This window comes from Rhododendron vialii, chromosome 7a, assembly GCF_030253575.1.
Source record: "Rhododendron vialii isolate Sample 1 chromosome 7a, ASM3025357v1".
Taxonomy (NCBI): domain Eukaryota; kingdom Viridiplantae; phylum Streptophyta; class Magnoliopsida; order Ericales; family Ericaceae; genus Rhododendron; species Rhododendron vialii.
In genome coordinates this window covers 32,123,753-32,151,744 of record NC_080563.1, presented here as the reverse complement: position 1 = coordinate 32,151,744, position 27,992 = coordinate 32,123,753, and the positions used below count along the sequence as shown (strand labels likewise).

The window sequence follows — 27,992 nt, the reverse complement described above, 5'->3', positions numbered from 1 at the left end:
GCCTTATTTTGTGTATCATTTATCCAGAAAAATGAGTCGATCAGAGTTTGATAAATGGTTGATGTCGAACCATATTTTAAGTAAATGTTCATATTCTAAATGTTAAGTAAATCGTGTAGGATTTCCTTTGACAAAAATTATTGGGAAAATTATATGATTAGGATTTTTTGCTAGAAATTAAATGCCTAAACAAGAATAATAACAACCAGGTAAGGCAAATAACTATTAAACGAGAAAAGATAAGAATAGCCTGTGGAGGTGGTCGAGGCACATAATGACGCTCTTCTAAGGAAGGATACACTGCCTTTTGCATGGGATTGGATGGCATTCTTTTCCAAGATACAACAACCTTCAAGCTCTTTAATTTCGATGCAGTGAACGAAACTCAACAAACCGTGTAGTTTCCCGACAATCGAAATCCAAATAAACTGTTGTGTAGTTTCCCGACAATCGAAATCCAAATAAACTGTTGTACCATATATCTATATGTATATGAAAGATCGAGGATGGCTGAGAGTATTTAGTTCGGAAACAGAAATCAGCGGGTCGGAAATAAGTGATGATCAGTGTATATGTTGTAAAGCAGGAGAGAAAGAGATGTAGATAGAGTTTGTGTACTTGTGCTTTCGGCCCAATGTAGGGCATTTTATAGTAAACCTTCGTTTGTTAGGCAAGTAGATAATAGCATATTCTTAGGAAAAGAATTAGGAGATAACCAAGCATTAGTGGGTTTATTCTGACGTTAATTAGTATATAGCAGTATACTACTAATATTTAGGAGTAAAACAAGGAGACCAATTCAATGGGTTCTTCCACCCCTTTATCATTAATAATCTAACTTAAATATTACCTCCATTATAAACCCACATAATTAAAATTAAATTAGAGTAAAATATTAAATTAAAACAACAAAAATCATAAGGAACATGGTTTTCATTCTTTCCTTACTTCCACTTCTGTTTTGTTTTTTTGTTTTTTTTTTTGCTAAATAACAAATCTAAATTCCGGGTTTTTTGTTTCTAATTAATTTAAAGCTTCAAAAACAATTAACTTTTCGCAATGAAGCAGTCTTATCAGCTTTAATTCCTCACAACCTTAGTTAAGTCACTCCTACATCGATGGTTTGACTCCATCAAATTCTGTTCGGCTCTACTAATCTGGTTAGTAAGTTTAAATACAACAAAAGTCCTTTTCGAATTTAATTGGAAAAATCTCTTGGGCGTGCACACTAGTATTTTGGGTGTACCGTACCTCCTTTTCGAATTTTTGACTCCTTTTACGAATTTTGTGGACCGCTATATGAGATTTTGGGTAGTTTATTTTAACGAATTTTTGTGACTCCTTTGATGAATTTTTGTGGTTCGTATAATGAGATTTTGTGATCAAATTCATATGAACTTTTATGAATTTTCGTTGTGTTGTTAATGATTTCTTGTGGTGTTATTTATGAATTTTGTGGTAAAAAAAATGATGGAAAGTTATGAGATGTTTAGTGTTGTTTACACATTTTTGTCATATTATTTATGAATTTTCGTGACCCAATTTATAAATTTTGTGGTTCAAAATACAACTTTTTTGGTGTTCAAATATGAATTTTCTGTAGTGATTTACAAAAAAAAAAAAAAAAGATCAAAATACTTTTTTTTTTTATTGGCAAAAAGTTTATTAAGAAATCGTGACAAAGGGTACATCAAAATACAAATTGCATATGATACGTCTAATGGGAACCGAAGGTACTGTAGTGTACCCCAGTGTAGTGCGTGTGTAGTGCAGCACACAGACCGTCGATCTCATCAATCAACGATTACGATGTATTTTTAACTTCAACTAGTAATAATATCTTTTTCCGGTAAAAGATTATTTTTAATTTGGACTGTTGATTGATAAGATCGACAATTGTGTGCCACTTTACACGCACACCACACAGGAGTGCCCTATAGGACCCCCGGCCCATTCAACCCAACTCAATTTGATTTGGCCCATTCACCTCTTCACCTACTCATAGGCGTTCATAGATGAACTTTGTAATTAGAGATTAAATTGTATACCAATGTAATTTTTATTTTTTTTATTTTTATGATGAATGAAGGAAACCACCGTATAGGAGAGCCAGTAATTGGACCCACCCATAGAGCATAAAACCTCCTAACGACTTAAAGCATACCATTGCCCCGATCCACTAGGTATTTCACGGTACCAACCCTGAAGAGGAGTCAAACCTTACCCAATGCTATGCAAGGGCCCTTCTCCTTCCGCTGGGGCAAGCCCGCAAAGCGAAACATCACTATTGATTTAGAAAATTAGGAAAATTTGTTTACAATTACTATATTTTGGAACTAAACCTATTTTAATGGGCTTATTTATCATGTTAGTTCAGTTGTTGGATTTGGTTATTTTGTGTATTCTCACACAATGGATCTAGTGTCCCGTAATTTGTACTTTGTACCTCATACATGATGTAATGATCTCTCCTACGGATTAAGGGGGAAAAAACCTTTCAATTACTCCATAAAGGTTCTTGTAACCTTGGTTAGTTATACAATAATAGTTAGAACAAATTAACTGTTATTAGTTGGGGTTAAACTAAAAATGAAAAAAAAAAAAAAAAAAGGAATAATAATGCAAAAACTATTTTTGTTTGTGCTAAAACTCTAGTGCATAAAAAACCTTGTATGTGATACATATATTTCATCGATACTTTAGATAAGTGGTCACACGTTTCAAGATGGATTGTTTGAACAAGAATTGACATCTCGAAAAGTAATTGTAAATCTCTTTGCGCGCCCCCTGACACACCCCCGCCCGACCCCACCCCCCAGACCAAACTACCCCCGGCAATAATACCCACTCAATCCACGGCAATTTCTTATTTTTTTATTTATTTACTTAATAACTTTTATATCTTTTTTCATTTTTATTTATTTAATATTATTTAAGTGTTCCAATTTTCAATCCGATTGAATCGATGCAAAGATCTTGTTTTTTTTTATCATTTTGTCTTCAATGATCATAATGAATTTTTTGGCTCGAAGGCCTTTCAACAAGTACCCTAAGACTTATTATTTAGTTTCAGGTTTCTCTTAGGGTGCTCATTGAAAGGCCTTAGAGCCAAAAATTCATTACGACCATTTAGAATGAAATGATAAGAAAAATAAGATCTTCGCACCGGTTCAAACGAATTAAAAATCGGAACACTTATTTTTTTACTCTTTATATGTATTTTTAAATTATTTAATATTATATACGTGAATAAATTTCTTTATGTTATTGAAATTTTACTCTTATTTTTTTACTCACTTTGTGCAACTTTTACTCACTTCCCATTGAGATCCCCTCCAGTTCCAGCCCAAGAGCGCATTGAAATAGCTATTGCCCGTGTTGGGAACAATCACTTTGTGCAACTTTTCTTGCAGCCTCATTACCCTGTACCACCCTTCCCAATATGGTGGTGGAACAATTCATCAGACGAAGCTAAAATATGGGCTGCTCGTTATGCAACACGAATTAGTTTGTGGGAAGAAATAATGGATACAAGACCAAGAGGGACAAGAGAAGAATTTGGTGGAAACATTGATTAGAAATTGAATTTTCATGTATTTTCATGTATTTTCACTCTTCGATGAAATTCGTACAAGTTATGTTTGGTTTGATTAATTAACATTAGTACAAGTTATGTTAGTATAAGTTATATTTTAATTAATTATTTATTAATTAAAATTATAGTAAGAAATTTTTTAAAAGTAAAATAAAAAACTACTAAAAGTAAAACAAAACAAAAGCTGGTAAAAGTTAAAAAAAAAAAATAGTAATTAAAGTTTTTTATAAGTAAATAAAAAAATTAAAACAGTAATTAAAGTCTTTTAAAAGTATAAAAAAAATTAGTAAAAGTAAAAAAAATAAAACAGTAATTATTTACTTTTAAAAGTAAAACAAAAAAAAAACTAGTCAAAGTAAAACAAAAAAAAAAACCGAAAAAGAAGGGGCAAGGGTGGAAAGGCAGTGGGGCCGGGGGAGGGGGGGTGTCAGGGGGGTGCGAGAAGAGGGTCTCAAGTAATTTTGGTTAGGTACTGAAGACGTTCGGGTCAGTTTACACGCAAATCAACTAACCACCCCTAATTGATTGATTAACCCCACTATCCACGAGAAGTGTGCATTTTGACTCTACCCCACAGATCCCACACGACACACACGCGTAAGCGACACGGTTTTCTTATTTTTAAATTTTGCTTTCATGACGAAATAGCCACCCAAAAGAAACTGTGAAATAGCCACCCAAATACCCACTAACCATCTAAGACACACGAATCGTTTGCTAAACACAGTGAGTCTAATTTCTAGATTGAACAAATACAGCAACTATAAACGGATTATCCAGCTACCCTTTCAAGGCTTGTGCCCAAATCTCTCTAAATACTAAATTTAGAAAATCCCACTTATATAAATAGAGAGGACTTGATTATATGCGAATCCAAAATCAAACATTTAATCAACACAAAAAAAGGCTTCTCTGTCTCTCATCTCGTGAGGTAGATCTAAATCGTCGTTATTTATCTCAGGTATGTTTAAATTAAAAATTTTCTCAACCCGAATTTTGTTTTCGCGATTAATTTTGTTGTGATTTGATTGAAATTTACAGATTTTGCAATCAAGTTATCATTAACACAATTTTTTTTTTCAATTTTAGGTTTTCAAACGTATATCGAAAAGGCAAAGACAAATTCGGAGTTGCAAATAGCCAACCCCATTAGTAAATTGGGAAGGATGGAACTTTTCCAAAAAGCAATCACGGTCAAATTAAGCCACAAAGACAAGTATCTTGTGGCGGAGGACAACCAAGAATCAGTGTATTTAGACCGGGATGGCTCGTTGAAGAATGCGGTGTGGGCCGTTGAAATAATCGAAAATGGACCGAAATATTTGCGCTTCAAAAGTTATTACGGAAAGTATCTCACGGCGTCGAACGTGCCGTTTCCTATTCCGGGTTCAACGGGGAGGAAAGTGCTTCAAATGGTCGCCGAGAAACCCGGTTCTTCCACCGAGTGGGAGCCAATAAGGGACGGCTTCTCGGTGCGGTTCAAGACCCCGAGCAGCACTTTTTTACGACCTAATGGAGGGTTGCCGCCGTGGAGGAACTCGGTGACTCACGACATTCCTCATCGGAGGGGCACGCAAGAGAAGATTCTGTGGGACATTCACATTGTTTGGACGATCCCGAAAACGCCGGTTCCGTTGGCAAAACATCTTCGGGACTTGTCGGGTAAGAAGTTTTACACTGCAAGGACACCGCCTACCCTCGGGGCTCCCAAATTGGCAAGGTGAATCATTGATTCAAGTGCGAAATGTTAGGTGGCCGGGTACGTAGATTTTGAAAAATTAGTAATTGCTCCTGCAGTACTGTATTGCTTGAGGAGCGTTGAATAATCATTCGCAAAACTTTTGTTGAATGAATAATTAATTGCCTTTGATCGTCAGGAAATGTGATTGGATGGGAGATAATTAATTATTAGGTAAATGCATTGAGTAACGAAGATTTTATGAGGAGATTTGGTGAGCAGGTTGAAATTATTGGATGTGAAATTTGGAGATAATTTTACTTGGAAGGCTATGTTTGGATTGTCCCAAAACAAAAAAAACAAAAAGGCTACATTTTTGAAGACTTTTTTTGTGTGTGCTGGGATTGGACTTTTTTCATCTCGTGGTCCATATGTTTCTACTTTTGCGAATCATCACGTTTAGAGTATGAGGGTCATTATTTAGCCTCCGGCCAGCGCCCCACTTGAAGCGTGGTCGGCCCATCAGGCTATTGCCCGGCCAAAGACCGTCAAGCAAGCGGAATAGCCCAGCTTGAATTGCTCGTGGGCTAGACTTGGCCGGGCCCGCTTGCGAGTTTGCCAGCAAAACCCGCCCTGTAGCCCGTATAAACTCCTATATATTTGTAATTTGTAGTTTGTTTAGTCTTGTGTTAATCAATATTGTTGCCTCTTGGAACTTTACACACTTGCAGTTGATTATTTTCCAAGTGCACAACTCCAAGCTATTCGAATCAAACAAAGGAAAGTCCAGTTGATTGCTTAAAATTTTTCTCTAAGATAAGAGAATCTCCAACAGGCTCGTCTCCTTCCCCATTTCGGTTCGGGGAAACCCTCAGCCAACAATCTTGTCCCACCTCGTCGAACCCGTAACTGCTTCAACCTACAGTACGACGCCTGCCCTAGCGTGCTATTGTAGCCTCTCTCTCTCTCTCTCTCTCTCTCTCTCTCTCTCTCTCTCTCTCTCTCTCTCTCTCTCTCTCTCTCTCTCTCTGCTTTGGCTCTGGCATTGTCGTCGTCATTAGCTACAGCGAGCTGTGGGGTCGGATTCCGGCCGGGTTTGATTTCAGCCATCGTTGGCTACGGATTTGTGGGATTACTAATTTCGATTGGTGGGATTTCTATTCAGTCGGTCGGAATCGAAGTTTTCCAATTTGTGAAATGAGTTTTGGGAATTTGTGGATGGGTTTTTCTATTTGTGGATGGGTTTTCTGATTTGTGATGGCCTGAATCGTCGATTTTTCGATTTGTGGATGGGTTTTCTGATTTGTGATGGCCTGAATCGTCGATGGGTTTTGTATATATATATTTTTTTAAATAGAGTTTTGAGATTTTAATAGGCATTTGCCTAGGTTGGGTGGTGAAGTTATTTGGTGGCCAGAAAAAGCAGAAATTTGCACTTTTTGCAAAACATTTTGCTTAGGAGGGGCTTAAGGCTGTTGGAGATGCACTAATAGCCTAACAGAAAGTGTCTTGACGCATCACTAGCTGCTATGTATACAACCCAAGAACAGTTGATTGCCAAATGCCATGCAAGTGCGATAGTGGACCTGTGAAATTTAAAATTAGATAAGAAAAAAGAGTCTTTCTAACCGTTGGTATTTGTAAAATGGGTGCAAGAATTCGTTAATTTTCTTAGACAATTGTCGCAACAATATAAATACTATGGATGTTTGATTAAGTTAATTTTGGCATGGATAATCTTCTTCACTTCGTTGAGAGGATAACGATTTCTTACGAGAAAATGCATTCAAATGGGCCGTTTGGGCCCAAACTGAAAGGTGGTGCCTCTGTAAGATAGAAAATTTGGAGCTACTCCCCCTTTTTTAATTTGGTTGTTCGGTTAAATAAACTAAGTGGCTTATTTTTCTTGGGGTTGTAGTTTTTTGGTTTGGACTTCTCGGCATCCATGGTCCGGACCAGCATGTGTTCCACGTTTCTGGTGCACACTTGGTCCAGACCAGCGTGGACGGGACAGATTACTATATAAGCATATTTTAGGGATTTTTGCTTATTGTATTGCATTCACAGCAGTTTTTCTGTGAGAGGCAAAGAGAGAAACTCTGAGAGATCTCATATGTAGCCCTTTGGGCATCCGATTACTTCCATATAGTGAAACCCTCGATCGTCTGACTGCCCGTGGAGTTGGTATTCATTACCGAACCACGTATATCTATGTGTTCTTTGTGACCGCCTCGTCTTTGTCGCTGGACGTTCTGGGTGTTTGCTTAGCGGCCAAGTGGATCTTTTCAACCGGAGGTTGGTCGTGGAGGCTAGGGGTGGTGGTGGTTGGCCGGTGATCTGCTTCGTCAGGCAGCGCGACGGCAATTCGAGACTGGCATATGGAAGTGCTCAGCCTCTGGTTTCCCTTTCCGTTTGTGAGGACCAAATCGCTGGCTCCTCGGCGGTTTTCCTCAGGATCCAGTTGCTCGTGGGGTTCACGTCGGGTCTGGATTTGCGTGCTTTGTTTTGTTTGGTACGGCAGATCGATTGGTGGTGGTGTTGGTGGTCCGGTGGTTGGAGGGTGTGTTGGTGGTGGTGTTGGTGGCGGCTTAGGTTGGTGGTTGGGTTGCGGTGGCAGGGTTGGGGTTTGGTTGTTGGTAGCGGCTTGGGATGGTGGAGGAGGTTGTGTTGTGGCGGCAAAGGTGGTTTTGGATTCCAGTGACCGGAAGATTTTAGGGCTTAAGGTTTGTTTTGGTTCTTGATTTGGGCCAGGCCCCATGTGGCTTATTAGTTCTTACAGTTTGGGGCCTGGCTCTTTGGGTGTTGGTGGGCTTTGATCCATCTTTTTTTACTCCAATCCTTGGTTGGACTCCCCTTTCCTTTTTCCTCACTTGATGTACCATTTATTAAGTTTTCTTAATAAAATTTTTATTGCCTACAAAAAAACAGGGGTCATGCGGTAAGAAGATCAGCACCTCTCCCCACTCCTTTTCTTGCGCTTTTACAGACTTCGCCCCCCTTACATGATTTTCCAAACTTGTTCTGTGTGTTTATACTACATATGTAGCAATTTTTTTTATTGTAAATGACTATTTCTTACAAAACTTGTGTTTTTAGAATCAAGTCAATTAGAAAAATTATATTCACATTGAATACTATAAGATTATAAATAAAGAATTTTTTTCCTTTTTGGCCACTGTGACTTTACCCTCTGTTGGTACCTAATTATTTTTCAAGAGAATAAGTTATTCACGGCTCCACTTTTGGACGGCTGAGATTGTGCGCCGTAAACCTTATTCGCGGTTCCTCCGCGAATCAGATTTTCTATTAATTTTCCATCTTTTGAATTTAGATCTTGAATCTTTTTCTCATAATTCCTTTGGGAGAATACAAGCAGAATGTTATATTAATGAAATCGTGTTGAATGAAGCGTGGAGGTATGATGACACTTTGATTTCAAAATTCCCTGTATTGATCTCTGCCTACATGGAGTACAGAAATGGTGAAAAAGAAAAAGAAAAATAAATGTTTAAAAATTAGGTAAATTGATATTACGGGGATTACTTTCATTTTTGGATTCCTTTCCTTCCAGCAGTGGATCTGAATTTGAGTGAATTGGGCAAGGCATTGGTAAATTCATCACCTCTGTGTACGTCAATCTGCTTTGAAAATTGGGAGCCAATTTTATTATTATCACTAGCGAGGGTGCACACGCAAATGCATGTACACGCTTTGCCATTGCCTGGTAAAAACTTGCAATTTTTTTTTGGTAATAAGTCTACAGTCACCGCACACATGTGGGGCTCACTCTGGGTCCCGTATGAATGGTACGAGCCGTTCAATAATTTTAAAAATAAAAACCGAATAGGCACCTTGAAAATTCAGTTTAATCCGATATGTGTAGGTGCTCGATTCAATCTTTCATTTTTGAACGGCTCAGATCATCTGATTTTTGGAGTTTTCGGATGATTTTTGGAGTTTTCAGTCTTGTATGAAGGAAGGAATGAACCCGTAAACAGGGAAACTCGCGGCGGCCATTCAAAATGGGACGCAACTGTTGATGAGAGCAGCTGGCATGAACCGGCACATCCTTCGGGCGAATTGTGTTGAACGAACAGTCACGATGGAAACGTATGAGGCCTTTTGCGACGATAAATTTGACTTTTAGAGTTCAAATACTGAATTTATTTATTTTTTTCTCTTCAAAGATAGAGTCCATAGGGCAAAGGCTATTTTCTACCAACCCATCATTTAATTATCAGAAAGTCTACTGGCACAACAAATTTGTGCACAGATTTCTATGTGGAATCCACTAAGGGTCTCACACAAGTGATCCGAACCGTTCATTATGTTTAAAATATTTTTTTAAGGGCTCCCATGAAAAATCATCTTAATCTGATACTTATAAGTACTTGATCTAATCGTCTAACTTTTCATTCTTTAAAAACTTGAATGAAAAGTTAGATGATTAAATCAAGCACTTATAGGTATCGGATTGAGCTGATATTTTGCGAATGCCCTTGAAAAAATGTTTTAAACATAATGAACGGCTCGGATCACTTGTGTGGAACCCATAGTGGGCCCCACATAGAAATCTGTGCACAGATTTGCTGTGCCAGTAGACTGGTTCTTTAATTATCTTTTATGATTTTTACCAACCGAACTATGATTTTATTCTGCCCTATGTAAACTATCCACAATGTAATACTCCCTCCGTCCCAAATTCTTTGTGCGGTCCGCAAAACATAGTGTTAAAAATAATACAATTTTTACAAGAAAAATAAAAAAAATCAACTTAATTACTAGATATCAATAAGTATTTTTAATTTGTGAAAAAAGTTCAAATTTTTTCTTGAAAAAATTGCATTATTTTTAACACTCCTTTTGCGGACCGAACAAAGAATTTAGGACGGAAGGGGTACTAATTAAAATTGGATAACCAAAAATTGCCGCATTATCTTTTGATTATTTATTTAGAAGTTGTTAAAGTTAGCAATGTCAAGTCTCAATCTAATGGTCTACATTGAATGGCGTTCGACTAATAACTGAAAGTGTAGAGCATTTGTTAAGATTCATAAAATGATCAATAATGTTAAATGCACAACCACTTGCCAAAGTTGAGAGTAAGTTTCACTTACTAATAAAGCAAATTTGCTTTATGGTGAGTGAGTTTTACTCTCCCATGAAGGTTGTACTTGATTGAGAAAATGTGAGATCCAATAAATTTGGTTATTGACAAAAGGTTACTAGTTTTAATTATCCAAATGTCCAAATTTGATGAGTTGCTAAGAGGTTGCTAAGTTTGATTATTACAATATGAGCACTTTTTTGAATATACATTGTTAACTTTGACAATCTTTTGATTTTGATATTATATTGTGGATGCTCTAAGAGCTAATATGAGAATCTACTTAGATTCACTCAAATGGTTGTAGGCACAAGCCATCTTCTGAGGGTTTTGCTGTGGGTTTAACAACACACCAATGAGGAAATCTAATGGTCCACAACATTCTTCTTTATTTTTTAAGAAAAATGTTGTTGTTTTACGTGTTAAAAATCTAACGTTTCTTTTTCCGTTTACTTCTTCCGTTATCTTCTACTTCTTTGTTTTTTTTACAAGTTTTCTTCTCTTTTATCTCAAACTTGAACATTATCAAACTTGTTTGGATAGCGGTTCAAAAAAAAAACTTGTTTGGATCAAAAACCAAGGTCTAGCTTGGATAAATAAGCCAATTAGTTTTTTTTTTTTCCTCAATCTTTTTTCGCATTTGTTAGTTTCGTGTCTATTTGTGGATTATTAAAACATCTTGACAATGGATAAAATATGTAAAGAATCTTGATGGAAACTCAATTTTTTAATAAAAACGAAAAAACTCAGAAGATTTGTCCTTTTGACTTATAATTGTCCTCATTCAAAACAAATTCTATTTCGAGCATAATTTTTTACTTGTTCGATTCTTCTCGTCAAGATGAATATCTTTTTTTTTTGGTGAACTCAAATATTATAAAGCAAACCAACTACAATCATAAAAAGCATAACGACAAGAAAAACGCGAAAAAAATTTGCATAGCATAACACTTCAGAATGAAATACCAAAAATAATATTATTGAACCTCAAATTATATAAAACACCATAAAACTCACCGAATATATACTACTATTAAAACCATCACATGCACACAAATAGAGAAGAAGAAGAAGATAATGGAAGAAGAAAACGGAAGAAGAAAATGTTGGATTTTTATCCAGTAAAACGGCGCCGTTTTTTTTTGAAAAACAAAGAAAGTTGTTGTGGGCCATTAAATCTCCTCATTAGTGTGTTGTCAAGCCCACAACAAAACCTTAACAAGATCCTCACGAGGATTCAGATCCCAAGCCATCGGATCCTCAATTTTACATGAATGAAAGTAGATTCGACACTTATTGGTATCCAAACAACTTTGATTTTTTTTTTTTAAATAATGAAAAATAGCAATTTAAAAGATGAACAGATCATTAGAATACTACTATCTCACAGCTTTCGTGTAAAGACCACGAGAGAGTTAAATCAAGCCTTTACTACTACTATTATTTTTCAACTGAAAATAATGTTTTAGGACAAAGCCTGACTTTAACATAAATTTTCTCTTTGAATACCAATTGTGAAATACAGGTGGACCACAATCAAATAGGGTCACATCTCAATCTAAATTTTAGATCCGCCATTGAACGATTGTATGGACCATACTGGAATATTATTGATTCGAAGTTCATCAAAAAAACCTCATTTAGTCAAAAACCAATATTAATTACTTGGACCGCCTGCCTTTCCAATTTGACTTGGGTAGCGTATTTTTCAACCTCCATGCGACACAAAGCAATGTGTAATTACACGCATTAATTCTTGCCCAATTATATTCACTTAATTCACACCCATTTCTTGAAAGGAACGATCAAAAAATAAATAAAAGTAATCCAATATATCCATTCACCCAATTTTTTAAAACTTTTTTTCTACCATTTCTATACTCCTTGAAGGCGTTCCGTGTCAGCGGTACAGTCAATACACGAATCGTGCAAGTTCATTCCTTGTGAATTTCAAGACATCTTTAGCTTATATTTTACCCCGAGAAATGTAAGGTGCAAAGAAAATAGGCAAAGAAAATACCCTTAAAGTATACATGAACGGCACAGATGCAGAGAGAGAGAGAGAGAGAGAGAGAGAGAGAGAGAGAGAGAGAGAGAGTTTTTCCATCTTTTTTTGTTGTTGTTCAAAATGGAAGAAAAAGATGAATGAGAGATTAGCTCTTATTTAATAGATTTCAATTTATTCTATAGTATAAAATTATCGAAATCATGAAAAATATTATCAATTGAAAGATATAGACAATAAACACAAAAAGATAAAAAGAATAATTGACAAACAAAATGGGATGGATGGAGTACAAAAATAGGAGTGACTCAATAAATATCCCAAATATGTGTGATCTTCTCTTGCATCTTTTCACCAATCATTGGTACATTTAGTATTTTTGTGCAAGTATAGAAGCTTTTTTTTTTTCCCAATTTTTATTATTTTGGAGTGTCATGAGCTTAAGTTTAGGCTTGATAACTCAAAATTTCACGAGTTTAAGCTTAGAATTGAAAGCTCGAGACTATCTTGCATATTATACGAGCCAAGCCAAACTTATTATGATCATAAAAAGTCAAAATTGAACAATTAGTTTTTAAAATTCTCAAAGCTTGAGCACATGTAATAAGAAGTTGAGCTAAGCCTAAGCAGTACTCTGTTCAACTTTTTTTTTTTTTGTTAGACAAACGAATTTTTATAAAACTCGAAAGGGTTGCATTGAGGGGGAACACTGAAAGCAAACAAACGCTTACGAGTTCAGACAAAAGAGCAAAGGAAATTAAGTAGAAAGATTGCAAATGAACATCCAACAGATAATTGGATGGATCTACTCCTCAAATACACATTACAACTTCACTTTTTTAATTCCATCAAGAAAGCTCTTAAACTCCTTCACAGTGTATACCTTAATATCGAACTTTACCTTAATTCACAAAATTGTGACTTTGTTGGGCTTGATTAGCACGCCTACTCCAAATAATATCCTCAAAACTTGCATTGAAGTCTCGAACATCAAAAGTAGACTAAGTAGTTCTCTAAATAACACTCATCCTTTAATAGCTTCAATGCAGCTAGCTAGCTCCAACTTAATTTCCTCCGCATGTGAAAAATAAAGGGCGCTACTATTCACAGCCCTTTATTTTCTTCCATAGCCCGTTAAAAATTTTCAATTATACTCGACAGTTAGTTACCGAAATTGAGATATATTTTCAGCATCCAATTACCAAAATATAATATTTTTTTCAACAGCTATTTATCGAAAATGTATGTTCGGCAGTTGTTTACCAAAAGTTGAACATATTTTCGACATGTAGTTACCGAAATATAATCTTATTTTCAACAGCTATTTACCGAAATGTTATGTATGATTTTCAACAACCATTTACCGAAATGTAGTGGACTATGGAAGAAAATAAAGGGCTGCGAATAACAGCGCCTAAAATAAATTTAAATCAAAAAGCACACGACACTACATGCACGTATGACAAGAACAAATGGTCGGTCGCAAAGATAACGTCCCTGTAAGTCATTGACCCAATAATTTGTTGGAGCCTAACACCACAGCCCAAAATGCTTAGGCTCAACTCACTAGTAGTAGCTTACATAGTTTGATATATATAAACTCGGGATCACTCATGCATTTAGACTTTTGATGTAAGACAGGATAATACAAACTCTGAAAATTTTAAACCACGCATCCTCATGAGATTGAGCACCAATGTCACCACGACTTTATTCTGGTCTTTTTCCTTATTGCCAGAATCACATACACGCAAAGACATAATTTCTCAGTCAAAAGACATAATTTCTCAAGACTGAGCTCGGATTAGCTAGCTGCAGTGGTCGGGCTACTTAACTTTCTCTAAGTCCACACTTTATCGAGTCCACTACAGTTCAAGGAGCCAATCTGGTTAGATATCTTCTTTGAAGAAATCAAAGCTGAGGAGTGGGGGCAGTGGATGAATGCCAAAGTTGGAAATTCTCCATATATAGATGAAACAAACAAATATGTTGAAAGGCTTTAAACAAATTAAAGTACCTAGTACTAACATTTTTTGACTGACCTTTTTTGATATACTATATCACAGTAAGGGGTTGGAAATGCCCCTGGTGCAAATATAAAACGCCCCATTAGGCCACTGATTCAGTATAACATGTTGGAGCTTAACCACACGTGACATGTCCCAAAATAATTAAGCATTTAAGCCCAAGTAATTACTAGTAATAATAGCTTACACGTTTGCTATGTATCCATGATCACCCATTTAAACTTCTGATGTGGGATGGACTGTTACATGCATGAAACAGAAATTTTAGAAGATACATGATGCTAGTTAGCGACTGCCAAGAGATTTTTGACACAACGGTATCAATAGTGCACTTAGGTGCAACGAAAAAGAAGGTCCAAAATTTAAACTCCTATTTCAAGGTGCTATCTAACTATTCTATTGACTTTCAACCATTAAAAAAGAATGACAGGTTAGCGATGTGAATGATATAGCCAACTTCCACAGAACTTTTGTATTCCAAATTTCTGCCAATTTGGATAAACTCTTGTAATCACTCACCCGTTCAGGACATGCAAACGCTTCTAGTTGCCTATAAATTTGGGACTTAAAGACTCATTCTCTCTCTCTCTCTCTCTCTCTCTCTCTCTCTCTCTCTCTCTCTCTCACATGCACACACATAGCTAGAGAGAGACAGCCATGTATTCCATCTCTTCTTCTCCGGCAAACACTATGTGGCCCCAAAACGTAGAAATAAAGAACGGACCACCGATAGCTCGGCCACGGAGCTTCCACAGACCCCCTTTCAAGGTTGTGTTTCAATCCCCCCAAAAAGGAAAATTAATACCACCCTCTTCACTCTCTCGCTCAACTGGTTCTCCCCAGTGCAGCTCAACCGTCCCAGAAAAACCCACAAATCCGACAAACGCTTTAGTCTCTTTCCTTACCACTTTAGCCAATAAGCTGATCACCAGCCCGCCACTCCACCCCTCCGTTGACCCCGAATTCGTGCTGACCGGGAACTTCTCCCCGGTCGACGAAATGCCTCCCACGGAGTGCTTGGTGGTGGAGGGAGAGCTCCCGCGCTCCCTCAACGGGGTTTACATCCGTAACGGCCCGAACCCTCAACATCAACCTCGAGGGCCTTACCACCTCTTTGAAGGTGACGGCATGCTCCATTCAATTTTGTTGTCCCAAGGCCGTGCCACTTTCGGTAGTCGGTATGTCAAGACTTACAAATATAAGCTTGAGCGCGACACCGGTTCTCCTATGATACCAAATTTCTTCTCGGGTTTTTACGGCCTCCGCGACCTTTGTCCTGGAGTCGTCGCCCTCGGAAGGGCTATGACGGGCCAAATAAGTCTAACGCAAGGCATGGGTGTGGCCAATACGAGTTTGAACTTTTTCTGCAATACCCTTTTTGCCATGGTCGAAAACGATCTTCCATACGCGATTAGAATAACCCGAGAAGGCGATATCGAGACGATAGGGAGACATGATTTTGACGGGAGGGCGCCGGTGAACATGACTGCTCATCCCAAGATGGATGAAGAAACCGGGGAAGTGTTCGCGTTTCGATGCTTCCCCGTAGTCCCTTACTTGACGTACTTTCGATTCGATTCCAATGGCCATAAGGAAAAGGATGTTCCCATATTTTCCATTAATAGCCCAACTTTTGTCCATGATTTTGGGATCACTGAGCATTATGCAATATTTCCGGATACTGCTTTGGAGATGGCTCCGATGAAAATGATCGCGTTACGGGGTATGCCAGTGAGGTGTCGGCCCTCCAAGGTGCCTCGTATCGGAATCATTAACCGGTAATGCCAGGTTTGGTTAATTTACAAATACAGATGCAAAAGTGTTACGGACTGTGTGGGTCCACATACATCGGACTGTTTTGAAGAACATGGATTTTATGAATAAAACAAAACTTAATTGCCTTAAGTTATAGATCTTTGAAAAAAAATTACCAAAGTTAAGGCAAAAATGAGTCAAAATATGCAATTTTCAGCCAAATTTTTTCCTTTTTTTATTTACAGTTCATATTTTTGCAGTTTTTGTAACTTTTTCTCATAAGGAAGTGATTGGAAAAATCAAATGTTTAGATTAACACTTAAAAATATTAGTAACACAAAATCTATTATTTTAAGGTATCGTTACATTTTGTAGACTATTTTAAAGCTTGGTCCATATATCTTCTGATTAATTTCTCTTGTTGGGACGGGATTTGACAAAACCAAATATTCTGACCAATAGCTAAAATAAAATCAATCCAATCACAGATAACCCAATTAATTCAAGAAAATGTTTATCGCACTGTTAATTTAAAGATTCAAATAGTTGTTTGATGTCGAAACAGGTATGCGACCTCCGATTCGGAAATGAGATGGTTCGAAGTGCCTGGGTTTAATGCTTTGCACATCATCAAGGCATGGGAAGATGATCAAAGCGGCATCACCATTGTCGCAACCAATATGTTAAAGATTGAGAACTTCTTCCACAACTTGGACAAAGTTCACTTCTCTTTGGAAAAACTAAGGATTGACATGAAAACAGGCGAAATTGCAAGGACAGTTCTCTCGGAGAGAAGTCTAGAATTCGGATCCACCAACCCTTCATATGCTGGCAAAAAGAACCGGTACGTTTACATGGCGGTAGGTCCACAGGGTCCGAAGATGTCAGGTGTGGTGAAGATTGACCTCGAATTGGGATGTGAAGTCGCGTTCCGGAGCTATGGAGACGGTTGCTTTGGAGGGGAGGTAATGTTCGCTAGGAGGGACGCCGGCGATGAGGAGGAGCGTGACGAAGATGATGGTTTTGTGGTATCGTATGTGCACAACGAGAGAGAAAACGAGACACGGTTTGTGGTGATGGATGCTAAGTCTCCAACACTTGACATTGTGGCAGCAGTGAAGTTACCTGGAAGAGTGCCGTATGGTATTCATGGGATATTCTTGGAAGAAAAAGAGCTTCAAATGATGTAGGTTTTACAGTCATTCCGAACGCTAGCTCTTCTGATTAAATTGGGTTTGTTGAAAGTGTTCAAAAAAACTTGTTTAATTAGTTGAGGATTTTAGATTTTGTTTTGGAAAGGAGTCCGAAATTAACAAGATGTTTTAATGTCCAAAAAAACCTTATTGTGAAAAGGGATAAGCTAGAAAATATACGTGTGATATATTTGTTTAAATCGCTTTCCATTACTTTCTACTACTCCATAAATTAGTGCAAGTATTTACAGATCGCGCCATGGATAAATTGGACCAAATTTATTTTCGTGGTTATATTGAAGGACATTGTTTATACAAAAATCAACAGGGCCTTAGAACTCAACAACAATGACTAGTTAAGTACTTAAGTGTACCCAACAAGATTAAAACCAAGAATCTATCGCATTAAGGGAGCTAAAACAGCGAACTTGCAAGGCCCAAGAAGCTGCCGCCTAAGGCTTTCAATTTTAAGGCTCAAAAAAGGGCTCCCAATTGTGATTAAGTAATACATATTTAATAGCCCAAGGTTTATTGATTATCTGAACCATTCATCTCGTAGGACACACAGAGTAACATATTCATGAAAAAAATTAGCTTAATCGGATATCAACAGACTTATCAAAAGTTGAATTTTAGTTTATAAAATGAACGGTTTGATTCTGTCAAGTTAAACTGTTCATGACCTTCCATTTCATAAACTAAAATTTAATTTTTGATACTCATTGGGCCCTACAAGATGAAAGGTTGAAATTATAACATTAAACGTGCGATAGGGCCCATAACGACAGTGGTGGAAAACTTGTCATTTTTACTGCTAGTGGAAAAAATTTAATCTCGAAAAAAAAATGATATCTTTTCAAGTGACCAATTACAAGCCCTGGCTAAAAATTTGTGAGCCCGGGCTAAATGGATCAGTGAACATGAGGCGCGGGAGCCCAGGCCTAAGCTAATGAGAGTCTGGGCTCAAAAACACAGTGTGGTTCAATTATATTACAAACGTGCCCGGGCTAGAGTTTTCACAGCCTGGGCTAAATGGATCGTTCCGGAGGTAAGAGTGGAGAACAAGACAAAAGAGCCTGGGCTTGACATGAGGAAGCCTGGACTAGCATTGATGAACATCACCCCAGTCCCCACCATAACATAAAACCAAAAATCAAGAAAACAATAAACACACTCCAAGAACAAAAGAAGACCCCCTACAACTGTTCGGTTTCATCCCAAGAAAAGCTAATTTTAATGTCTTCAACTAGACAATATAAGAACCCATTAGGCAATGGTATGATTGTTGGTTGATCTCTCCTTGATGTTACGGCGCAATACATCTCCCCCCTCAACTTCCCTTCTAGAAATTGAATTCGACCCTTTCACGATATCACATACTTTGAGTATGTTCATTGATTTACTTGCTCCCAAAATTTTAGCTCCACAATGTGTCCGACCCAAAGTATGTAAATGATTTTCATGCAATTGACTAGATCCACAAGACATGGGTGAAAAATCAAATTAAAATTAGCAAAACCAGCACAATCACTTCGTTCTAATAGATAAATAAACTAACTACATCCCATATTAAATAGGCTCCTCTTCCACTCAAAAACTTTGATGCATGAAAGGTTCTTGTTCCTCAATGACAACCTGAATGATCTCCAAACCCGTTTGGGTTAGTCATCAACTCGTTGACATAACCCTTATCATCCTCAGACTTGATGAGTCATCATAGCTATCATTTTCCTTGTAATATAAAGTACGGTGTGTATGTTATAAGCTAGTGCGTGTTTGGGGGGGGGGGGGGGGGGGGGTGGTTTGTGGTGGGGGTGGTGGTGGTGGTTTGTGTGTGTGTCCATGCCATTTGATGTCTTGTGTTATAAAGGTGTGTCTCCATATGGTGGCTGTGGGTATGTGTGTGACAAAGGTATATGTGCTCTTAATTATGAAGTTCTTTTGTGTTTGATTGTTTTGGAGTTTGAGTGTTCAAGGTGTATGTCGAGGTACTACTTGTTTTAATTTTGTGTAGGGGATTTGGGTCAAGGTTATGCCATTGGGGTATGTTTAGGATTATGCCATTGAAGTTTTGGGTTATTAACTATTGTAGGTTATACATGGTTGGTCATGGTCAGGAACAGAGTTTGGATTTAGAATGTAAAAAATATTTGTATAGAAATGCTTGCAAAAATTAAACCAACATTTGATGTTAGTAATTCATTTATAACAAATGTGAAATGAGATGGATACTTTGGTTTTACCTCCAACTTTTTCTGAGATAGAGCTTTGCTTGCTTTTAGATTTTGTGGTGTGAGTTTGTATTTATAGCAAAGGAGAGTAAGGGTGCGGGTAATACAGGTATATTTGAAGTTTATGTATACTACCATCATATTTCCATCCACTTTCTAACGTTAGTCTAACGGAAAGGGGTGATTTGTTATTGTCAGCTAAAGGAAGGGAGAGCAGTGTTATTTTAGAAACCTCTCAGGGGAGGTCAGTGAAATTTGCCCAAATCTAAGCCATCAGATTGGGCGCCCAGCTGGACCTTTGTCTTTCAAGAGTTTTACACGTGCACCACGCATTACAATCTTATTTAACGTGTACTACAATCTTACTATATTTAACAATCTTGTTTAACGTGCACTCCGCATTTTTTCTCTTTTAAATTAAGAAATTAGGTTTCTCAGTTTCTGCTTGGACTGTGGTGCGTAATCTTATCTGTCCAAAAGTGGTTTTAATTATTAAATTTCGTTGAAAGTTTCTTCTCGGAAAAAAACTATTCTTTCCTGGAAAAGTTGATCTTTTTAAAATCTAGACCATCAATTGTTAAGATGAACGATTGAGGTGAGACTATAGAAACTTTTTTGTAATTAGACTGCAGAGAAGCCGGATCCTAATTTAACATCACTTGTTTTGGAAAATTGATATGTCGGTTGTTGATAAATAAATCCTTTTCATATCTGATAACTATATCCATGCGCGTGACAATTCTCTGTTCATATATACCAAAGTATTTGAATCATAAACTTTTTCTCCATTTACACGAAACCACGTAAAAAAAATTATCAGATCAAATTTATCTTTTCTTAAATCATTTGTTTTTCTTTTGGCTTGTATTTTTTTTTTTTATGACTTAATAGTAAGTAGGCAACGAAACCTAAAGTCGGACTTGGACAACCTAAACACCAGAGCCAGCACTATGTATTACACGCAGTAGAAGAATGCAAGTATATGACTTGCATCATAATAGGACATAGTAGTATATAGTACACGATCATAATAAACACCCCTGAAATACTATTAAGGTCCCGTTCTACCAAAGTTTTTACTCTCTCCGTCCCAAAAAGAATGATAATTTTTGAAACTCGTGTCATTTTGCATCGCTTATATCTTTCAATCTATAACGTTTTTCATGAGTTTGAAAACTTTGTATAATAGAACTAATCGAGAACTATTAAATAAGATCCATATTGCATATTTTTTGAGATCCATATTAAAAGATATAAGGAATTGAAATTGGCACAGATATCAAAAATTTACATCCAATTTGGGACAGAGGGAATATTTTTTAGGGAAATGATATTGGCACTCTAAAAATTGATGCAGACACTCCAAAATTAGTGTAACTTCAAAGCCACTTCCCTTTATTTTTTGGAGTGCCTGCATCAATTTTTGGAGTACCAATATTATTTCCCATTTTTTAAGTACTTATTTTCTGTTTTACGAAACATATCATTTTCTTACAATATACTATCATCTTTAATTCAAAAAATAACTAGTACTTATTTTAGTTAGTGTAACACACCCTAAGAGAACAAACTACTAAACAAATAACCTCCATCCAAAGGAAGATAATCAATCTTTGCTTTTGGCAATAATCGATCTACTGACCACCCTTATAAAAATGTACAATGGTGGCCGACTGAACTAGCTCATGTCAGTTCCATAAATATATTAAACGAATTAATGCATAATCATGTTACATCAATAATGGGGATATTCATGTTTTAGATCTTGTTGACAACATCAGTCTGCGAAAATTATATTGTCAAGGCATTGTTTGGTGGGTAAGTTACACAAATTGTCCCTCTAATTTCATCCAAGTCTCAATTTAGTCCCTCTAATATCAGTCGCTCTGATTTTATCAACAGTATCCTTCAATGATACTATGAAATTGAATTTGGTGCAATTTTACACATCGAAGAAACTAATGGAAAGGCCCGTAAATGGAAAATTTATGAAGTAGCGACTCAAGATGTTTATATAAGCATAACGTAGCTTGTATACCTAAATGAGAGAATTGTTATGTTCTCTGTTTCGTTGCTTCCCATGTATATACTACTTTGTTTCCAATTTCCAGTAATTTATTGGGAAAAAAACATTTGTGACAAAAAGAACAGACATTTAATTTATGTCTTATCCCTTTGACAATAATGTTTTGGGGAACATTAAAACATCTTGTTGATTTTGAGTTCCTTTCCAAAATGATGTCAAAATCGTTGGTTAAACACGTTTTTTTGATCTCTCAGAAAATCTACTTAAAAAAGCATTTGCCTATTCTGAAATTTATTTTGATCAATAAAGAAAAGATTTTATTAATATTTGGAATGAAATATACAAAGCCGAGGCAAATATGACGCCTTGACGGCAACCAAACATTTCTTACATTATTTGAAGCTCCTTTTCTCGCAAAAATATCCCATGAAAACCATAAGGCACTCTTCCAGGTAACTTCGCTGCTGCCACAATGTCAAGTGTTGAAGACTTAGCATCCATCACTACAAACCGTGACTCATTTTCTCTCTCATTGTGTACATATGATACCACAAAACCATCATCTTCGTCACACTCGGCATCCCTCCCAACGAACAATACCTCCCCTCCAAAGCAACCGCCTCCATAGCTCCGGAATGCTACTTCGCAGCCCAATTCGAGGTCAATCTTCACCACACCTGACATCTTCGGAACTTGTTCACATACCGCCATGTAAACGTACCGGCTCTTTTTACCAGCATATGAAGGGTTGATGGATCCTAATTCTAGACTTCTCTTTGAGAGGACACCCCTAGTAATTTTGCCCGTTTTCATGTCGATTCTTAGTTTCTCTAAGGAGAAGTGAACCTTGCCCAAGTTGTGGAAGAAGTTCTCAATGTTTAAAGCATTGGTGGCAACAATGATGATGCCACTTTGATCATCCTCCCATGCCTTGATGATGTGCAAAGCATTAAACCCAGGCACTTCGAACCATCTCATTTCTGAATCGGATGTCGCATACCTGTTGCAATATCAAATTAACCACTGTTAGAAATTAGAATTGAGAAAAAAAAACAATGCGATGTGGACTCTGACCTTTGGAATTAGCCATGAATCTCATTTCTAACAGCAATGCTGTAAACATAAGTAGAAGTACACAAATGCACATGGATTATGTGAAACCGTCCCATGTACAACAGTACATGGACCCCATACCGGTAAACTGAGGTCCAGACATATCAAACGGTGCAGGACGCATCTATGTGTGCAATTCTATTTGTGCCTTCAACATTTTTACATTGGTAAATCAAACTTAGTTGATTTATTTTACCAATGAAATAAATATTGAGCCAATAAATCAAACCATAGTCAAACCACGAGAACACACTGATTTTTACATGGTTTGGATAAATTTGGTTTTTAGCCAAATTCGTCTACTCTACGGCAGCCTCATTCATTCTCTATTAATAAATTTCAATGAATATACATACCCACTTATATCAGTTAAATCATAGCGGATATTAAGCAATTATCCATATTATAAATAGATTACACAAATAGTGGGCTGAGCCGCGCATGTCGAAACAGCAATGGTGAGAATAGACTGTGGGAGAATGAGTAGATATGACAACTTTCTATGTTTCGGAGGGATGTTGCATGACTCTAGAATTTTTTTGAATAGAGCTTTAGACGTCAGGGTTAGGTGAAGGCGGAGGGTATTTTGCCGATAGGAAGGTGACGAGAAAGATGGGGTATGTGGTCGAGGTGGATGGCTGGCAGAGGTTATGGTTGTGCATGGCTAGGGATAGGATTATTCGCCCAAAACATTCTTGCAGCAACCCATCTTGTTCAGTGATCTGGGTTACAAGGATGGAGCCAGGAAGGGGCTAGTAGGGGCGGTTGCCCCTGCAAGAAGAAAAAGAAATACTATTATTATATGTAAAAAAATAATAATTCGTATAAAAGTATATAGGCTCGCCCCTGTGTAGAATTTTGAAAAAAAATATAGAATTGTAATCTTTGAACTACGAGGATACCAACATTAATTACTAAAGACTAAGAGCTAAAATATAACAAAAAAATAAAACTAAAGGGTTAATATTGTGAATATTCAAGTAATAAACTTCCACCTTTCGTTAGATGGGTTTAGTGTTTTATAGTTTTATTTCTTTTTATCCTAAAATCTAAATACCAAACACCCCCCCCCCCCGGCACAAACATTTCCAATTGTTAAGATTTCAAAGGCAATTTCGAAAGAATAAAGACGGAGGAGAAGAGATTTTGAAAACCCTAAGTAATTTTGGTGAAATTTAAGTTGTAGGTATGTCTTTTCCCAATTGTTATTCTAGACTTCTCCTAATTCTTTGTTTTTTGACCGGTAAAATCAAGTAACATGAAAACCCATGTACCGAATTCGTCCAGTTGTGACGAATGAAAAAGAAGAAGATGACCAATAAAGAAAAACAAGACACATGCATGCATCAAGATCGATCTCATTAGTTAAACCGATTTATGTATTTATGTTATTTTGAATTTTAATGTATTTATGTGATTATGCATGTGTATTTATATTTTTTTTTCTTGCATGCACGGTCGCCCCTGCGTGGTGAAATTCCTGGCTCCGTCCCTACTGGGTTAGTTTATGTATGGTCAAAACGTGAGACTCGGTTAGTATATTGATAACCAAATTGACATCTCACTAATACTTTGGGAACCATTGATAAAAATTAGCCAAAGTTTAATTTAAAGATACAAAGCTTCAAAAATACCCCTGCACTGGACGATGAACACAGACATAGTTAGTTTCAGGGACCATTTAAACGTCATTGTAAATGTGGGGATGCAATAAACACGATTAATTTGTATATTAAAAACCAAGTTGATAATTTGCTAATACTTCGAGGATCATTCGTAAAAACAAGCCAATATTATCTCCTTCCACAACTACTTCACTGTGCATGGCATGGAAATTGGCCATGCCATGTTAATAAACTATGCCTCTTTAAAAATCTGCCCGATAACAAGGGCTCCAGAAGTGAAACCAAATTTGCAAATTATAAGAGTAAATCTTAGCATCAAAATACTTAAACACCAACAAAAACTCGGCATTACCTGTCAATGATTCCGATACGAGGCACCTTGTCAGGCCGGCACCTCACCGGCATACCCTGCAACGTGATCATATCCATCGGAGCCATCTCCAAAACAATATCCGGAAATATTGCATAATGCTCAGTGATCCCAAAATCATGGACATAAGTTGGGCTATTGATGGAAAATATGGGAATATCCTTTTCCTTGCAGCCATTGGAATCAAATCGAAAGTATGTCAAGTAAGGGACTACGGGGAAGCATCGAAACGCGAACACTTCCCCGGTTTCTTCATCCATCTTGGGATGAGCGGTCATGTTCACCGGCGCCTTGCCGTCAAAATCATGTCTCCCTATCGTCTCGATATCGCCTTCTTCGGTTATCCTAATCGCGTACGGAAGATCGGTTTCGACCATGGCAAAAAGAGTATTGCAAAAGAAGTTCAAACTCGTATTGGCCAAACCAAATCCTTTAGTTATACTTATTTGGCCCGTCATAGCCCTTCCAAGGGCAACAATTCCACGACCAACGTCGCCGAGGCCATAGAAGCCAGACAAGAAATTCGGGATCATAGGAAAACCGGTGTCATGCTCAAGATTATACTTGTATGTTTTGACATACCGACTACAAAATATGGCACGCCCTTGTGATAACAAAATAGAATGGAGCATGCCATCGCCTTCAAAGAGGTGGTGAGGCCCCAGAGGTTGATGTTGCGGGTTTGGGCCATTGCGAATGTAAACTCCGTGGAGGGAGCACGGGAGCTCTCCCTCCACCACCAAGCACTCCGTGGGGGGCGTTTCGTCGACTGGGGCGAAATTCCCAGTTAGCACGAAGTTGGGGTCAACCGATGGGTGGAGTGGTGGTGACTTGGTAAGATAAGAGGCTAAAGTGGTAAGAAAAGGGAGCAACATGTTGGAGAGAGGAGAGATGGGGAAGAGAGAGGATGCAAGTGATTTGAATGTTTCACCTGATCCATTGTTTGTGTGTAAAAATGAAGATGGTGGTATTAATTTCCTTGATTGGGGCCGTTGCGCCACCACCTTCAAAGCAGGTTTGTGGAAGTTCTGTGGCCGAATTATTGGTGGTGGGTTCTTAGTTTCTACATCCTGGGGCCACAAAGTCTTTGCTGGAGAAGAAGAGACGGAATACATGACTCTCTCTCTCTCTCTCTCTCTCTCTCTCTCTCTCTCTCTCTCTCTCTCTCTCTCTCTCTGTGAGAGAGTGAGTTTTCTGATTGATGAAATAAGGCTTTAAGGCCCAATATATAGGCTGCTAGAAAAGTTTGTCCCCTGCTAGCCGGTACCATGTTTATATAAACTTTAGGCATATCATTCTCCTCGTATACATCAACTAAAATATCATTTAGTGGAAACAACTTGACTGCATGTGGTCAATATATAACGGCACCCTAAGCGAGTCTTATAAAAGAATTTGTGCCCACGTTTATCCAAACTCGCACACAAATACACGAGGAATTTGTGAGGTTCCCCAAAGAATGACATTCACAGGAGAGGAGAAATTAATTTCATTATACAATGTGGAGAAGATGCAAATATAATGGAGGAGGAAACACTTGGCTCACTCCACTCAACTCAGCTCTCTTGCTCTCATCCTCACCGGAGCTCCGGCTCACTTGACTCCCTCCTGGAGTAAGAGCATCCCTTGCTCACTTCTCTTGAGTTTTTGGTCGATATGACCACTTTTTTTAAATGAATTCGACAAATGTCCATTTTCTTAAACATATTTTAAAAATAGTCCTTCGCACACTTTCAAAATGCGTTAACATAACCGCGCATGTACCAAAAGCGTTTTAACAGAGCTTTGCGTGATAGCAAAATCCGCGTGAGCAAGTAACGCGTTCTGAAAATGTTTTTTTAGTTACATAACGCATGTTGAAGTTGCGTTTTCAAAGTTTTGCTGGGAATAACACCGTCAATGTGTAGGAAGTTTAAGTCGGAGCCAAAAAATGTTTAATTAGTTTTTTTAATCGGCAAATAACTTTACAAACAAAATTTTCAGTTTACGTGTAGTTCGAACTCACATTTTGGCAATTCTTCTTCAGCAACGACACAAGAAAGTTTACACTCATCTCAACATTCTTGAAGATCTTCTTGTCCTCCCTACCGCAGTTGCCGATCAACAGCAACACCCATACACAGATGACAGAACCTTCTTGATCGAGTCGAAACCTTTTTTTGAACGGCAAAAAAATTTCATTAAACTTTTTCTTGCATTGAAACTTTATAGTTGATGTTGTTTCATTCAAAGACAGAACTGTATAAGGGCATGTGGGGCCACAGCTCCCGCGTTGTTTAGGGGTTTGTTTTTTATTTTGCAAATTTCAATATTAATATTAGATTTATTTTTTTTTTGGTTAAGATCACCTAAATATTGTATTTTGTGTTGCATGTTATTTAGACATTTAAATGCTTTAAAAATATGTTCGTTTTGGGTCCCAAAACTCAATTTCTTTCTTTGCACACGGTCTGCCATAAGTTTTCTTTCAATTATTAATCTCATTTCTCTTTCTATCTTTCTCCACTCATTACTCAAAAAACTTCCTTCAAAACCTAAACCAAACAAACTATTAGATTTTTGAACCTTAAATTTTCAAAAAAAAAATTGTTCATAGTTCGGCCCCACATTTATGAAATCCTGGTTTCATCCCTGCTTTCATTAACTTTTGACTAGAGAGATTCCTGATGAGCCACCAACGTTGGAAACTTTCCTGAAATGCAGAATCAGAATGCCAACAAATTGCAATACGTAATTGTACAAATTTGCTGAAATGCAGAATCAAGCCAAAGTTCAAATTTGCTAGCTACTTAATCATCAATCAGAATAAAACAGATACAGCCATCAAATAAAGCTTAATTTTCTCCAAGAGAGAAGGAACTTGGAAGTGGGATTGTGTGACAGCGCGCGAATTCATATCCAACTTAACTACGCAAGTAATATGTCGACGTTTTCAGACACTTTTGAGCGTAGGAGGAAGAGTAATAACACATCTCCAACGCCTGCAAACACCCTCACAATGACAAAACACATATTTCAACCATCCACCGAACTGCCGATACATGAAAATACACATACATCCATACAACCACATTAATGAAGACACAACTTAAATTCAAAATACGATCTTCCGCTTTAAATAAATAACTGGACAAAATATAAATAATAAATGGGTCTTTACAAGTTGAGAAGGTGAAAAGTCACCTAGTCCCACATTTGTTAGAGAATGAACCATTGATGGGCATATAAGTGCAAAAAAATGCCCAAAGGGTTGGACCCTTTGAGGGT

The 27,992-nt window shown here is 37.3% G+C and overlaps 4 protein-coding genes across 5 annotated transcripts; 2 read left to right on the top strand and 2 right to left on the bottom strand.

Moving 5' to 3' along the window:
• The first annotated feature begins 4,413 nt into the window (after window positions 1–4,413).
• On the top strand, window positions 4,414–5,451 carry LOC131333336 (uncharacterized). Of its 2 annotated transcripts, none has more exons than XM_058367798.1 (2): window positions 4,414–4,556; window positions 4,685–5,451. In XM_058367798.1, the coding sequence occupies exon 2, from the start codon at window positions 4,762–4,764 to the stop codon at window positions 5,317–5,319; it is 558 nt and encodes a 185-aa protein (XP_058223781.1). In that variant the 5' UTR covers window positions 4,414–4,556; window positions 4,685–4,761; the 3' UTR covers window positions 5,320–5,451. The 2 variants fall into 2 exon arrangements, with proteins under 2 accessions (XP_058223781.1, XP_058223782.1); XM_058367799.1 differs by having other exon boundaries at window positions 4,460–4,526.
• A 2,031-nt stretch (window positions 5,452–7,482) lies between these two features.
• LOC131332913 (proline-rich receptor-like protein kinase PERK9) lies at window positions 7,483–8,031 on the bottom strand. Its single transcript, XM_058367223.1, has one exon. It carries the CDS (start codon window positions 8,029–8,031, stop codon window positions 7,483–7,485), a length of 549 nt encoding a protein of 182 aa, XP_058223206.1.
• A 6,786-nt stretch (window positions 8,032–14,817) lies between these two features.
• On the top strand, window positions 14,818–17,557 carry LOC131333365 (probable carotenoid cleavage dioxygenase 4, chloroplastic). Its single transcript, XM_058367850.1, has 2 exons — window positions 14,818–16,190; window positions 16,733–17,557. Exons 1-2 carry the CDS (start codon window positions 15,070–15,072, stop codon window positions 17,355–17,357), a joined length of 1,746 nt encoding a protein of 581 aa, XP_058223833.1. The 5' UTR covers window positions 14,818–15,069; the 3' UTR covers window positions 17,358–17,557.
• Window positions 17,558–21,907: 4,350 nt separating this feature from the next.
• On the bottom strand, window positions 21,908–25,919 carry LOC131333181 (probable carotenoid cleavage dioxygenase 4, chloroplastic). The gene is made up of 2 exons (XM_058367549.1): window positions 24,708–25,919; window positions 21,908–22,617 (listed from the first exon to the last, which is right to left on the bottom strand). Exons 1-2 carry the CDS (start codon window positions 25,838–25,840, stop codon window positions 22,005–22,007), a joined length of 1,746 nt encoding a protein of 581 aa, XP_058223532.1. The 5' UTR covers window positions 25,841–25,919; the 3' UTR covers window positions 21,908–22,004.
• Between the last annotated feature and the right edge of the window lie 2,073 nt (window positions 25,920–27,992).